The sequence below is a fragment of the Aythya marila genome (assembly GCF_965140915.1).
Source record: "Aythya marila genome assembly, chromosome: 2".
In the NCBI taxonomy this organism is placed as follows: domain Eukaryota; kingdom Metazoa; phylum Chordata; class Aves; order Anseriformes; family Anatidae; genus Aythya; species Aythya marila.
Genome location: NC_139043.1, coordinates 119,848,257 through 119,863,486, shown reverse-complemented (window position 1 = coordinate 119,863,486; position 15,230 = coordinate 119,848,257). Strand labels below are relative to the sequence as shown.

At 38.4% G+C, this 15,230-nt stretch overlaps 1 protein-coding gene across 1 annotated transcript; it reads left to right on the top strand.

Moving 5' to 3' along the window:
• The first annotated feature begins 23 nt into the window (after positions 1–23).
• Positions 24–11,492, top strand: GGH (gamma-glutamyl hydrolase). Its single transcript, XM_082754672.1, has 9 exons — positions 24–263; positions 644–758; positions 2,039–2,089; positions 3,673–3,757; positions 4,789–4,927; positions 5,815–5,921; positions 6,026–6,116; positions 7,148–7,285; positions 9,300–11,492. The coding sequence occupies exons 1-9, from the start codon at positions 128–130 to the stop codon at positions 9,416–9,418; spliced, it is 981 nt and encodes a 326-aa protein (XP_082610798.1). The 5' UTR covers positions 24–127; the 3' UTR covers positions 9,419–11,492.
• Positions 11,493–15,230: the final 3,738 nt, after the last annotated feature.

Here is a 15,230-nt window from a genome sequence, read left to right as displayed (position 1 = left end):
CCCCGCCGCCAGGACTACACTTCCCAGCGTGCCCCGCGGCGCAGACAGCGAGGGGCGGGGCGGCGGCCGTAAGGAGCCGGGCGCCCCAGCGGCTCCCAGCCGTTGGTTCCGAGGTGCGCGGCGGGCGATGGGGCTCTGTGCCGGCTGCTCCCCGCTGCTGGCCGCCGCCTTCCTCCTCCTCCTCTTCCTCCTCCAGCTTCGCTTTGCCTCCCCCGCCGCCTTGCCCGGCCGCCAGAGCGAGCCCAACGACAGGCCCATCGTCGGTAAGGGGCGTTGTGGGGTGGGGGGCACTCACGACGTAGCCATAGCGCTGTGCTTGTAGCCTCTTGAGGTGCCTCCCGAAACTGGTGTGAAACCTTGTGGTTTGCTACAGTTTTGTTAAATTGTAGGTAATTTACTTAGGATAAGGCGTAGTACTTCCCTAAAACAGAGAAGTCGGGTAAAACGCGTTCACCTGACCCCCTGTGGCTAGGCATTGCGATTGATGCCCCGTTGCCTCGCTGTTCACAGTTCTTCCAGGCAATAAAGGTATCAACCTTTGTAACGTGGCATTTCAAAAACTAAGCTCTGATTTCCCTTTCAGCGCACAACATTTCTGTGAAGTGTTCTCTATAATGCTGGTTTTCTTTCTTGGACCTTTCAGGGGTGCTGGCACAGGAATGTCACTTCAACAAGTTCCAGCAGTTTGGAAATTCGTATATTGCAGCTTCTTACGTGAAGTTTTTAGAGTCTGCTGGTGCCCGAGTTGTCCCACTAAGGTAGGTTTTTATATCCTTGTGAATGGTTAATAATCCTGTAACATAAGGGCATTAGAGGCACCTGAAGGTAGTTCTGCTGATTTTTTGAGTGCTAAGTGCTCGTCAAAGACCATTTCAAGATGCCACAATTTACAAGCTATTTTAGAAAGCAGAGTAAAGGAAAACTGGAACATATAATTTTTAATTTTCTTACCAAAATGTATTATTTTTTTCAATTTTTTTAACCTGTAAAATTACTCAGTAGTTCACATTAGTGTTTTTTCCAAGTTAGCTATGTTCAGTCTAGTGTATTTTGCCCTAAAAACACACATATCTACATTGATAAGACTATCTTTTGACACATTCTGTAGTCCTAGAATCTGACTAGTGGAGGAAGACTATCAGTAGTCCTTGAAGAAATCTAAATCCAGTTTGGCTCCAAGTATGGGTCACTAACACCATGTTGTATAATATTTTGATTGCTGTGTAAAAAGTAGCAAAGTAAGTAAAAAAAAGTGACAATATTTCATAGCTAATTGTTAACTACGAAGTAGTAAATGTGCTATTGTCCAATGCTAAAATGACCTTTATACAAAGTTAAAGGTAATACTAATGAGGCCGCAAAGAAAAAAAAAAAAAACAAAAAAAACTAAACACAATAGAATGTATAAAGGCACCAGTGAAGTGCCTGAATTATAAGCCAGTGTTCCTCATGTAGCTGGTGAAAGTTTCAGAATGGTTGCTGACTGAAAGCTGTATCAATAACACATTGAACCAAGGCTTCCAATTCTTTCAACAAAGTTAGATGCCATAAAGCTGACCACTTTGAATATACCCAGTGTACCAGTTCTACACGAGTGTAGGCATCATACTGTTTTGCTGGTGCTGAGGTCGTTCTCACCTTTCTACTTCTCAGCTTCACCTTTGTTGAAGAATGGGCGTGACTAACTGTTTGCAGTTCTTGGAATCAATCTGAAACTGGAGTTGCCAGTCTGCAGGAAATAATAACTACACCACTTACGTAAATGCTAAATTTAATGATTGGTTGCAAAGGGGTCTCAGACTACCTAATTCTGAACTGTACTTGACAGGGACCTCTTCTCAGTTGTGTGGATTCTCAATCTCTACTGAGCTGTTACACGTGATATGTTTCATTTGAACTGGGACTATTGTATTCTAAATGTTTAAAGCATGCTTTCTATGTATTTTCTATGCCCCTTGCTTCAGTTCAATAACTAAGATATTTTTGTGATTAAATACATATATTTCATGTGTTCTGTAACTATTTTTTGGTGTTTCAGATTAAATCTTTCAGATGAAGTGTATGATAAAATATTCCACTCTATTAACGGGTAAGTTTTGAGCACTATCTTTCTGTTGAAATATATGATAATTCCTGTTTTGAGATCTGGCATATCCTCAAGGATATTGTCTTTTACCCTTTTGGAAGGTTGTGCTGAGTGTCGCAGATGTGTAAATCTGTTCTAAGATGGAGTACTGTTTCATCCCACATAGGTCTGCTGCATTTCCTTCCTTTTGGAGCATGTCAGTTAATCTGCAACACTGTCAGAGTTCGTTTTAGCACTCTCCAGTGCTTGCCTGCAAGTACACAAAAGTGGCAGGATAGAGGTTAACAATTGTTTTTACTTTACTAGTGAAGTAGGTCACTTCCTCTTTGTTATATTTTTTCTTACCCTCATATGAGTGATCACCTTAATTTTGAATTGTAATAGCGCTTACTGGGTGTGTCGTCACTCTTCGTCTTCCCTTCCCAGATCTTCCCATCCCTTCCCATCCTCTCCGTATTTCCTCTATTGTGAAAGCTTCTGATTTCCAGTCTTCATTACCCTATCTCTTTGGGTTCCTTCTCTCCTGCTTCTCTAATGGCCCATATTGCCTGGTGTGATTCTGTGGCTTAGATCTCTGTTAGACAAATGTATTTTAACTTCTCAGCCGACCTACAACCATTATCCACCCAAGTGTTTTTCCTGAGTTTTTAAATGACAGATAATGTGATCTAGTTCAACACACATTTAATTATGGACTTAGCAAAGTCAAAACCTTTTAGGTTTGCTTTAAGCTAACAGTGCTTTTCAGAAGAGTTAAACCAGCTGGTGCTACATTTCAGTAGCTTGGTTGTGTGTGATCCCCTAGCATGTGATTGGGCTACTTGTAGTCATGAGATGAACATCTTAAACCATGAGTATTTTCATTAAGCTTATGCATATAACAGAATGTTAATCAATGTGAGTAAAACCTGCATGTTTAGATTTGTGGCTGTCTGGGTAGATCAGTCTTATACAGCACACCCTATACGTTAAGATGCGGGTCTTTACAGTGTTTTGGTGAAAACAAGCGTATGACAGCTATGCTTTCTCCCCTGTGTCTTCTCATAGTGGAGACAAAATGAGTAATTTCACCCCTTTTTTTGTGACTGTCACCCTCTCTTTCATTGCCAGACGGATTGTAACCTATGGAATCTCCTCTTTATTCTACTTCCCACCTCCATCAATGCACGAGGTGGTATTAGGCAAATAGATCCAGTTCTGTTATCCTTCTGTCTTTGCAGTGACTGGCAGTTGGGTCTGTGCTATGTAGGTGGGTAAGGATGATCTATGTTTCCTCTTGTTGCCCTCCTCTGTCACCTAATGGCTTCCACAATACAGTTGTCTATAACAAATAAGAGAGAGGACTTGCTATACTGTGGAAACTTATAAGAAAGAGTCACCACTGACTTTTCTGACTAGATCCCTGCTGTCCCTAATTGAAGGTTAGATATCCATCTACAGGCTTCTGAAATCTAGGTGTCCTAATCTACACCCGAATCCTACCCTTAAAACCACCATCAAGCTTTTCTCTGTGTATGCTGCCCAGGTTTTAGTTTGATCACCATCATTCATTGTTGCTAATCAGATTCTTGGATGTTGCCTTTCAGGGTACTTTTTCCAGGAGGTGGTGTGGATCTTAAGACTTCAGAATATTCCAGGGTTGCTAAGATATTTTACCGCAAGGCATTAGAGGTAATTACTGAAGAACAGTCTGTTCTTGTTATTGTCACTTCTTAGAGATCAAAATGACAGGGAAGCTTGTATTCTCAGTTTCCCACTGGCATACAGTGTGTTAACTATAAGCCAAATAATAAGTAGCTTATTGCTAGCTTCTGCTTAAAAAAATCATTTCATAGCTTAAGATTCAGACACCCGATGCCCTTTCCTGTTACGTGTTGTGTCATTGTCTTAAAATCTGATTTCTTTGGGTGGGTACACTATCATTTATTCATTATAACTGGGACTTTATTGCTGTTTGGAACCTGCAATAAAATAACAACAATGCCTTCCAAAAGCACAGGGTGTTCAGTGACATTAAACATTGAACAAAATTATAAAAAATTTAAAGGTAACTACATTTATGTTCACTTAAAGTTTAGACTTTGAAGGAATTCTAGAGAGACTCTCAAATAATCCAATTTACAGTAATATAACATTAAGGCTTCCCTTAACATATATGCTATAGCTAGTGAAAGACCTTTGTTCTTACTTACCTGTAAGTAGATTTAAATACATATTTGGAGGTTCATATGAAAGATGTACATGAGATAATCATAAGAGTATTTATTTATTTTAAGATAATGACGTATTTTGAAGTAAAATTTTATCATGTAAGTGCATTGTGGAAAGGAATGGAGATTCACTGAGCTTTATACTCAACCCCTGTGATTTCTGAAGGATCTTCTGGTTGAATAAAAAATGCAAATTTTCTTCACTTTTTCTTCTTTACTGGCTTTATTTAATTTTATTTTCAGCTGATGTTGATTACAATTGTTGTAGAAGTCATAGCTCAGAAAACTTTGCCCAATTCTAGAGCCAGTTGAGAGTAGTGCTTAAACTACTAGTACAGTAGGAGGCATTCACTGGCAGTGAGGAATTCCTTTCTGCTCTGGCTGCTGACTTTTCTTCAGCATGCAAGGAAAGTGAAAAGAATAGGAATTTCTGTTCAGTCTTCTTTCTGTAAATCTTCGGAACTTTTTATTTTGCTGCTTTTTATTTTGAAGGCTAATGATAAAGGAGATTATTTCCCAATATGGGGGACATGCCTTGGACACGAAGAACTGACGTATCTCACAAGCAACAAAGTTTTACTTGTTAATACCAAGACAACTGGTTTGGCACTTCCTTTGAACTTTACCTCAGGTGAGAAATTCATGTCTGAGTTTTGCTGAGAAGTAATGGAGAGGTGTTGTGGTTTTGTTTGTAATAAACACACGTGGCTGAATGTTTGGGAGATTTCTGAAGACTGTCTTAAGTGCTTTCTTAATACGTTGCTGTGACTCTTTATGAAGGCAGTGCAACTCTATGACTTCTAAGGAAGAGATGTGAGCACAAGCTACTTGAAACCAACAGCAATCAGCAAAAAACAGAGTTGTGGCTCCGTGAGTCATTTGATCATTTGTACCTACAAAAATAATGTGGGTTTAGGTCCCTTTTTGTTACTGAGCTGGACAAAATTCACAGTCCCAAAACGTATCAGACTTGGAGAGCAAGTGCATTTAAATTTTTCACCTTGCATCTTTCCTAATGATGAATATTTGCACTGCTGTCTCACTTGAACAGTATTGAAATCAGAGAGGGTCCTGAAAGTAGAGCTGTGCCACTCAGTAACACTGGTTGAACGTTGATTCTTGTTATACTTCATATGACTTTATCCTTTTGTGAGTAATCCATGTGTGGTGCATGTAGTATTCACGAATTCTGGCAATTGTAGCCACTCTGAATGGAAAGGTCACTGAACTGAGTGGCAAAGCATTATGCTTATCTGTGGGAACTTAGGTGGTAAAGTTGGGTTCTCTCTAGGTCAAGACTGGAAGATAGTGGTAACATCATACTTTAAACCTGTTGGAGTTACTTCACTGACTTTTTTCCCCTTGCAGTATATTCTTAAATCAGAAAGTTATACCACAGAAACAAAAAAGGTTGCTTTAATGTAGTGTTTTATTAAATAGCTCTCCTTCTATTCAGTAACAGACAATCTGTTAGCAGTTTGAGTAATGGACAGTATCTTTTTTTTCTCTTTGTGACAGCTGCAAAAGACAGTAGGTTGTTCAAGAATCTTCCTAAGGATTTGTTACGTGCACTTGCTAACGAGCCATTGACATCAAACTTTCATAGATGGAGCCTCTCCATGGAGGTATTTAATCATTTTATTTCATTAACACAAATATATTCTCTCTGTTAAAACTAGAAATAAGTAAACAGATAACGCACCTTTATTTTCTTTCCTCCTTATTGCAGAATTTCACAAAGAATGAAAAGCTTCATAAATTCTACAATGTTCTGACCACTAACACTGATGGTAAAGTGGAATATATATCTACTATGGAAGGTAGGAAAACGAATTTCCTTTGTATGCTATGATTGTAAGAGAGTATTTCTTCAGAGGTGTCAGTTTATGCTAATTTGTACAGCAAGCTTACCCTTAGAATAACAGGGTGAGTGCCGACCCTATATGTGCTGACTGAGGAACATACAGTTTACAGACAGAATTTATCTTTTGAGTACATATCCTTGAGCCTAACTGCTTACTTCTTTTGCCCACTGTTCCCCTTCCAGATATGCTGTTGCAATTTAGCAATATTGCAGTGCTGTGATACAAAGTGTACAGCACTCATCTTGTAGCAGTTTAACCCCTCCATAGTGCAGCATGCCTCTGTTGTATCTTGCTTGCTATCTGCTTCTTTATGCTTGTGTTCCTGTGTGATGCTTTATTCTGTGTGCTGTATGAGGAGAACAATTCATGGTACTGAGATATAACAGCAATATCCCTCATTACTTTGACAGCAATCCTGGTAATTGTTCTCCTCCAAAAACCTTTTGCGCTGGGTTGTATATGTTCTGCACCGCACTTGCTCAGCTCAAGAAACAAGTTAGCTCATTAGAGAGTAGTTTATTTTGAATAGTATACTACTAGCAGCTTTACAATAAGGCCCAGCTGTCAGCCTATGGGATTCTTCTGTATGGCATGCTGGCAGTCCTCCAGAAGAGGAGAATAACCGTTTGATCAGAAGACCTAATTAGGCTAATAAGATATGTATCCTGTGTCTGCAAGCAGTTTATCACAGAGTAGTCATCAGCTGCTGTGCTTCTATTCTTTTTTTTTTTTTTTTTATATGAAAGGACTGGCTTCCCCTGGCACAGAGCAGATGGGAGCTGCCACTGTATTGACTGGGCCTTCAAGGGGATACTAAGACTTGGATCTGTTTTGACTTGCTCTCTAAGCTTTTGTGAAGCTGTTGATAAGTCAGATATATTTGTAGGTTGTCCTTTGAGTTTGTTTTGCAGTAAGACTTAGCACATCACTCTTAAGGCATAGATCTTGCTTAGATCATTCTTTGATGAAAAATGTGTTTGTTGCAGCATACAAATACCCAATTTATAGTGTTCAGTGGCATCCGGAAAAAAATCCTTTTGAATGGAAGAAATCAACAGGCATTCCACATTCCTCATCAGCTGTAAGAGCTGCATATTACATAGCTGACTTCTTCGTTAATGAAGGTAAAAAGTTTTTTGTTTATCAGTTTTTAGAGTGAAGAAGACTCTCATCTTTCAAGTACCTCTTGCTGCTTTCTTAAAAGTTTATGCTACAAGCTTTGTAGACTTACAAAACAATAGGGGTACTAGAAGTAGAATGGTTTTGTAAAAGTGACATCAAAATGCCGGTCATTCTTGCAGAAGTAGTCTCTCTTTACAGTAGACTGGGCTAAGACTAAAAGTCTTGTCTGTGCTGTGATTTTTCTACCATTTTGAATGGTCTCTGTAACATCTTATCCTGCCTGGCACAAAGACACTGAAATGGAAAAAAATGTTCCATTCATAATCCCACATACTTCCTCAGTTCTGAACTGAGGAAAGTTGTTGAAAGTGTTTTCTAACCAGAATACCAAGATTATAAATGCTGCTTGGGCTCAGTATACAGATGTGTCAGGGGGTGCAACATAGTGCCAGTAGTATAGAACTGCAGGACGGCATTTTGAGGAAGTTTCTGAATTTTCACTGAGCTTCTAGTTTATTTCGTTATACGCAAAGATGTTGAAAGTAACTAATGTGTGAAATTTTGATAATTTATTATACTTTTTTTTGTTCACTGTGAGTGAGTGATGTGGAAATGCAGAAGTATTTGAAGCAATCAAACTTGCTTTATTCTTTTATCTGTACCTCCTAAACCATTCCAATGAAATAGCATTTTCAGATACTAAACTGGCGATGCATAAAATTGTCTCAGCTAATTGACTGGGAATATAATGAACATAAGCAATAGCCTAAGTGAGTTAGGATTCCAGATTTCATTTCTCATCAAAAGAGTCACCATGTTGGAGAAATCGGACAGTGATTCAAAGAAGTGAAATATGTGCTGACCTGGTCAGTGAAAATGTAGAAATAAAAGTTATACGTTGTACAAGTTTAAGGCTGTTTCCTTGCATTATATAGTTCTACATTGGTTTGTGAAAACATAACAAAATAATGTAAAATTCCATATTGGTATCCATAAGCTTCACGTATTTATGAATTTTAGTAGTGTGCTTATGGGATAAATAAGGTAAAGTGTAAGATGAATCCAATTTTTCTTATGCTGTGTTCTAATGTTGTACAATTCTTCAGCTTTGTTTGCTACATTCTGTACTACCTATCTACATACTGTGTTACAGGCAGAAGTAAGCTTGCTCTAGCCATTATCCAAGTAAATGTGGCAAAATTCAGTGCCAACTATTCTCATAAGTCCTGCAGCGCATGTGAGTTTGTTCATTTGTGTATGTGCACACATAGTTGGCTTGTATGCAGTACCACACTGAAATGTAACCAGCTTTTGGATGTGCTGGACTTTAATTCTAGCAGAACAAACTGGTGTCAGCTAGCTGCGTGTGTCTAGCCTCTGCCTCATATCAAACCAAAAGTTCCTCTTAATTATCTCCCCTGTCTGTGTACAGCTACTTCTACTATTTCATATCTCAATGCTGTGATGGGTAGTTGATATTTTCAGCTAACATAAGGCAGAGTGTCTTCCTTAACTTTGAAAATTAACCTTGGGGCAAAAAAATGTAAACTCTTTTCAACTGGCAAAAATATTCTTATTTGTGATTTTTTTTTTTTTTAATAACTAAACTGATATCGTTTTTATATTCACCTGTTAATTTTGTGTAGAGTTGCCAACATGACCAAATAGAGCAGAATTCATTTTTTATTGTCCTCACCAACACATGCCACGTTAGGCTGATAGTCTGATACATTTCTTCCAGTACTATGAGTGCTGGTATCTTTGGTAGGTACCAACAGTACCTCATGAATAAATCTTGTTGTGTAGTCTTGGTTTTAAATGAGCAATTAATTTTCTCCCTCTTCAGTAATAAAATACCATTGTAACCAGCTTTCCGAATCTGTATCTTCACAGTTCTCCATATATTAGTTACTGTGATTCTGTTTGCAGTTACGCTACACAGAATAGTTTTGCCAAGAAAGATACTGTCAAGGCTGATAACAGTAACGTGATGTATGCTTTTAAAATGTTTTACAGCACGGAAGAGCCTGCACCGTTTCCCCAGTGAAGATGAAGAAAGAAAAGAATTGATTTATAATTATACTCCAATTTACACAGGAACGTTTTCTTCATTTCAGCAAGCCTATTTTTTTTGATTGAGTGTCTTGTCAGAGGTGCCGCATTGCTATTTATAAATGGAATTATTTGCCTGCATTGCATAATTAAGCTGATATAGTGCAGTGCACGTGATAGAAAGCCAGACCAGTTCTCTTCCTTTACAGTGACTTATTCTGTGTTTCTTCTGCACTACGGGACCGCTAATCTGAAAATTTACGTTCTACACCATAATAGTTGTCTTGGATCACACTTTAATGCGAACTACAGAAAAATGCATTTTTTTCCTACAGGGAAGGCATCTTGATTGTGCTGATGAATTTGAACAATTTCAGGTTTAGTACAGGGAAAAATACTGTATTCTTATATTGCAAAATATGGGGGTTATCTCTATAAAACGTGGACTATGATAGCACTACAGATTTAAGGTGTATTCCTTACTAAAATGCTGTCCTCTTCAAATGATTTAGTGAACAAGACTTTGGATCTTGGGCCTGTCACAAACGTATATGTAATCAAGTTCTTGACAGCGACTAGTTTGTCATTTGAAAAATTGTCCAAAATAAGCATGATAGCAAGGAGACATGAAAAGGATGTGTTATATCCACTTTGTGAAACTCTCCATTGTGCATTCAATTCAATGTTCAGAGAGTTCATACCTTGTGAGGTCTACATAAATATGAAGATGTAGTGTAAATTAGGCATTGCAAATTTCAGATAAAGTAAGTAAGTGTGGAGAGTGTAGTTATGTGCTGCTTTCACTTTCTGTTCTTTTCAAATTCCTTTTTATATATATTCCAAGAATCTGTTTGACAGTACCTAGAATCAGCAGGCAGATATGAGGTACAGACTTCTCTTTGTATGTAAAAGAATGTAAAACTAACTTTTGCTTTATATACTCTAACTTTTCCTGTAGTTACTTAGTAGAATTCTCACTTTTAATCTGAGATAGACACTATTGTCTCCACTGAGTCAATGGAAAACTTTCTGTGTTGTTGGATAGTTAGTACATCTGGAATTCAGTAAATGGATGAATGTGTATAAGAAACCTACTAATATTGACATAATGTGATAATAGCAGTTGCATTCGGTACAGTGCAATATTTTCTGGGTGTTTGATTTTTGCTTTGCTACATGGTTAGTTTAAATCTTGTTCAGTGGTTTTGTTTAACATTCAGAAATTTACCAAGACAATCAGCTATAATTCTTTATTGCACAGCTTCCAAATCCTGTTAACATCAGTGGGGATTTGGAATTCATGAAAAATTCGGGTTTATACCTCAACTCTGTATCATAGTACGTTACACTCTCAAGTACCACTTGAAAGTCAGATACACTTCTCAGGTTTCTCAGGTAAAGGGCACTCTAACTTATTCTTTATAATGAAACAATGTCATAAGACAGAGAAAATGTGAAATGTATTAATTAAAATAGTAGTCACAGTTAATGTTTCCTTATACTAGAAAGACGCTGCTGGGTAACCACAAGCTTAAACATGTGATACTGTGGATTTCTATGCTTGTCAGATCAGCCAAATTCAGTAAATCTCTTTTTCATATGGGTGATTTTATCATGTTAACTATATTATCTGATTCCTGAGTAGAACCAGTGTAAAGAGATAATCATGCTCTACAGTTGCATATAAGTACAGCAGCTAATCATAGGCTCTCAGAATGGCTCAGGCTGCCTTCAAGATCATCTAGTTCCACCTGCACTGCCATGGGCAGAGATGCCACCCACTAGCTCAGGTTGCCCAGGGCCTCATCTAACCTGGTCTAGTCTATCCAGCTAAGATACTTATGAAACAAGTCCAGCCACCTAATTCTTAGTCAGGTTGAGTTCTTCGGAATACCTCCGAGAACTTGCCTAAGTAAGAGGGGCAGGATTTAGCCTTAAAAATAGGGACCGACCTTAGAAGTCAGATGTCTGCTAACTGCAGTGGGAGTAATTAGTTCCTAAGTGTACAACTTTTAAGGAATATTGTGTGTAATATGATGAAAGAGAGCAGTATATTTATTATGAATTTGTATGTGTCTTTTCTTTATATCCTTTATCTTGTAAAGCCTTTTTGATGGTGGCAGTGATTTTTCTATGATACTTGAAATAAAATATATTCAAGCAGATGTGTATTTTTGTTCTTTGAGGTACCACAGATAAAGCATTAACATTGATTGGCCTTTTTTCCCCTCCATCTATGTCTGTTATCAAGGCAATGAATTGTTATGATTTTTCTGAATCATAAAATTTTGCTGAACATTCTGTGACAGTCATAATTCAGGAGGCTACTCTAACCTACATGTATGTCCACTCGTTGTGGTTTTGGGAACCATTTCTCTGTTGAGATGGTGAAAGTGAGGGAGCTGTCTATGTCAACTTAGTCCAAGAAGGTATGCAGTTACTAATCTCTTTCATTCTGCCTCTTGGCACTATAGCTAGAGTATCCAGGATCAGAATGTTTGCCTGCTTACTTGCTAAATTTTTAGTCGCTTCGTTTCTGCAAAAGTGATGCTCTTATGCTGTGTGTTGCTTCTATGCAGTCACAAAGCTGGTAGGCATGATGGCTAGCGATTTGCACTTTTGTTTAGTGGTAACTCATAGTCAGATGGGAGGCAAACAAGGGAAAGCTGAAATAGCTGAATGAGCTACTGATTTTGGGAAATTTTTGTGGAAAATGCAAGTGATTGAACTATGTTGAAGGTTATTGTCCATCAGAAGTAGATAAGGCTTGTGTGATCCAAAACAGAGTTAAAAGCTTTTGATTTAGAGCGTTGCCTAGAAGAAAAATTGAACAGGGCTACCAGGGAAGGTGGCAGAACAGCTGGCATGATGGCCTTAGGAGGAAGGAAAGTAAGGAAAGCACTTCAGTAAGGAAAGCAGAACTTTGTCACTTGTTCAGTGACAATAGCTTGGGTCAGCCACAGTCTGAAGGTTGCTAGACAAGTCCTTAGTGACATGGCAGGTCCAAGGCCAAGCCAGAAAGTCACATCAGCAAGTTAGGGTCAGGATAAGTGAGTTCCGTGGCCAGGCACAGGTGTATCTACAGCACAGTTCAGGCAGGGCCCAGAGACTGAGTTTAAATACACTGAAATGTAGCTGCTGAGCCAGGCACAGAAGCTTTCTACAAAGCTGCTCACAGCATCTTCTTGCACAGGCCTTTCACAGCAATCTGATCCTAAGTGTCATTGGGCATAGGCAACCTAACCCCTGTAAAGGTGAGAAGGGCTTGTAGAGCTGTTGGGTGCTCTCAAAGTCCTGAAACTCCAGAGCTGTAAGCAAAGCAACCGCTATGTTCAGTGAAATAAGAGCCTCTGTCTGTTCGTGTATGTGGCATCTTCCATCAAGTTCTCTATTCAAAAAAGAGATATAGGCACCCAACAGAGGGTTTGAAATTGTTTTTAGGAACTTTCAGTAAACCTCTTACTGCTCTAAGTGATTACAAGATTTACAATATGGTTTTTAATTTCTCAGAAATTATAACAGGTAGTTTTCAGGATTAATGCTGGAGAGAAGGCTGGCCATACTCTCATATTATTCAGAGTATGGTTTATAAGCCTAATCATCTTGCTTACTGCTATGTGGGGAAAGCGTCCACCGATCAGTAAAGTAAACTCTAATATAACCTGGCAGATTATATTCAAACACTTTCAGAAAAATTTGGTTTTCTCTTTGTAATATTTCTTTTTTACCACTAGATGGCCCACGTGAACTAGTAGTTCAATTTCTTACTCAGACGAGGTGGTCTGTCAAAAGTTTTAAGCGTCACGCTGAATAGGGTGCTTATTGTATTGTAGTGTTTACATATGTACTAGGATACATTGTGTTGTGGTACCTACATATGTACCAGGATTTTGTGCATGTGGAGGCAGATGGAAGGAGACAGACTAAAACAGAAGCCTTAGGGCATGACTGGCCAGATTGGCAGGGCAGGAGAAGAGAAGGAGAGGGTACACGAGCATAGAATTATTTGAGCTGGGATTAAATCATAATTCCAGTGAATATTTAAAACATTTGAGCATTAGCCGGAGGTGATTAGAATGAAATCCCAATATCCAGGTGATGGTTCTTCCCCTACAGCTACAGCGTCTGTCTTGGTTCCTTTTTCTATGAATAAGAAATGAACTCATGCAAAACAGAAGAGTTTAGGCAGGAGTCTGTGAGAACCTGAGCTCAGAAAACCTTTGCCTGGGAGGTGGAAAAGACCGTTTTGAATTCCTTCAGGTAAGGAAGAAATTACAGGGAAGAAACATTCTGAGTAGGTGATCTAAATACTGAATAAAAGAGTAAGATGATCCTAACTCATAAGCTGCTTCCTGGGCTAAAAACAAAACAATAAAAAAAAAAAAAAACAAAAAAAAACCACAAACCACCACTGACCAGTTTTGTGAAATTACCTACCAAGATTGTGAATCCAAAGCAGATCAGTGTCCGAGTACCTAGAGGAGCTGGCCATGACCCAATTCCCACTTCAGCACTGACTATCTTGGTTACAGACTAATTTTTAACAGTTTTCAATTCATCATCAGAGCATCCTATTCATTGCTGCAGATGCCACTTGGATAAAAGATACAGAAAGCTAGACTGTACTGTACTTCTGTGCACATTTCCCTAAAAATTAGTAATGTATTAAGGATGTGATTAATTTTTTTTCATGAAACAGTGAGAAAGGTACGGGGAAGTCTTGAAAAAGCAGGAAAACTAGCAATGAGTAGTTTCCTAGTTGTATCATCCCTGCATTGCCCTTTTATGAGGCAAAGGTCCTGGGGGGAGAAAAATAGCGTGTGGTCAGACAGTAGAGAGTACATGCCAACATATACTCAAGAATGTTTGTGCTTGTGGTAAGAGGGTATATGCAAGACGATTTCACAGTCGCTTCTATCATGGTAATTAATTTCATTATTTAAATTTGCCTTTTTTTTTTTTTTTTTCTTCTTTGCAGTTCACTTACATGTATCTGGTGGTGGTGCTAGCATAAAAGCTATGGAACTTGGCTAGTATTCAAATTCCATTAAGGTTCAAATTATTTTGGTTTGAGTGCTTACATGGAAGACCGATTGACAGATACAGTGAGGTGATTGATTACCTTCTCTTGCTAGCCTTGTGTCTTTCCCCAGGGCAGGTCTTTTTCCTACTCTAGTGCTTATTTATAGGACAAATAGTGAAGAGTATCTTCCCCAGGGCCACCTGTCGATCAGGATACTATTCCAGCTTTCATCACTTCCTCATAATGTTTACAACTATTTTGTGATGTAGACAGTATGTTTTAAGAGCTGACTTTCCATATAAGTTCTTATATAACCAAAAATTTCCAAGAACCATTCACCACAAAAATCCAAATAATCTAAAACCAGCTGTCACTATTTGAAAGAGCTCTTGAACATGGCAACATCTGAACTTAAGCTAAAGAACTCAAATTCCCTTCTTTGTGATTCACAGAAATGCAGCGAATGAACATCCCTTTCAACCAAGCTTTCTGAAAATGAAATGCAAAAAGCAATCAGAGCAAAACGCTTAAATGAATAAATTCTAGGAATTGTAGCCTTACATAACCAATAGTACTTGGACTGAGTACAATTAACCTGGGACTACATACCTCCCAAGAATATTAGAAAGCTTCATTTGATGATCTAGGCTGTAAGGTATTTCATAGTCTTTTCCCTGCTACAGCAGTCCAAAAGCTGATTTTATATGTGTGTAATTTTTTTACTATTTTCCTGAAGAGATCAACAACAACAGAAAACCTGAAGTGGTAATTTTCTAGCTAGGAACACATTAGGAAATTAGTTTCTCCCTATGGCATTCTTGAGGCAGCACTGTAAACAGGTTATAATCATCTTTGCAATATTTCCGAGAAGC

Coding starts and splice junctions, on each gene's coding strand:
- GGH (XM_082754672.1), top strand. CDS start 128: ATGGGGCTCTGTGCCGGCTGCTCCCCGCTGCTGGCCGCCGCCTTCCTC. Junction 3,758..4,788: donor TTTACCGCAAGGCATTAGAG/GTAATTACTGAA, acceptor TTTATTTTGAAG/GCTAATGATAAAGGAGATTA. Junction 6,117..7,147: donor ATATATATCTACTATGGAAG/GTAGGAAAACGA, acceptor TGTTTGTTGCAG/CATACAAATACCCAATTTAT.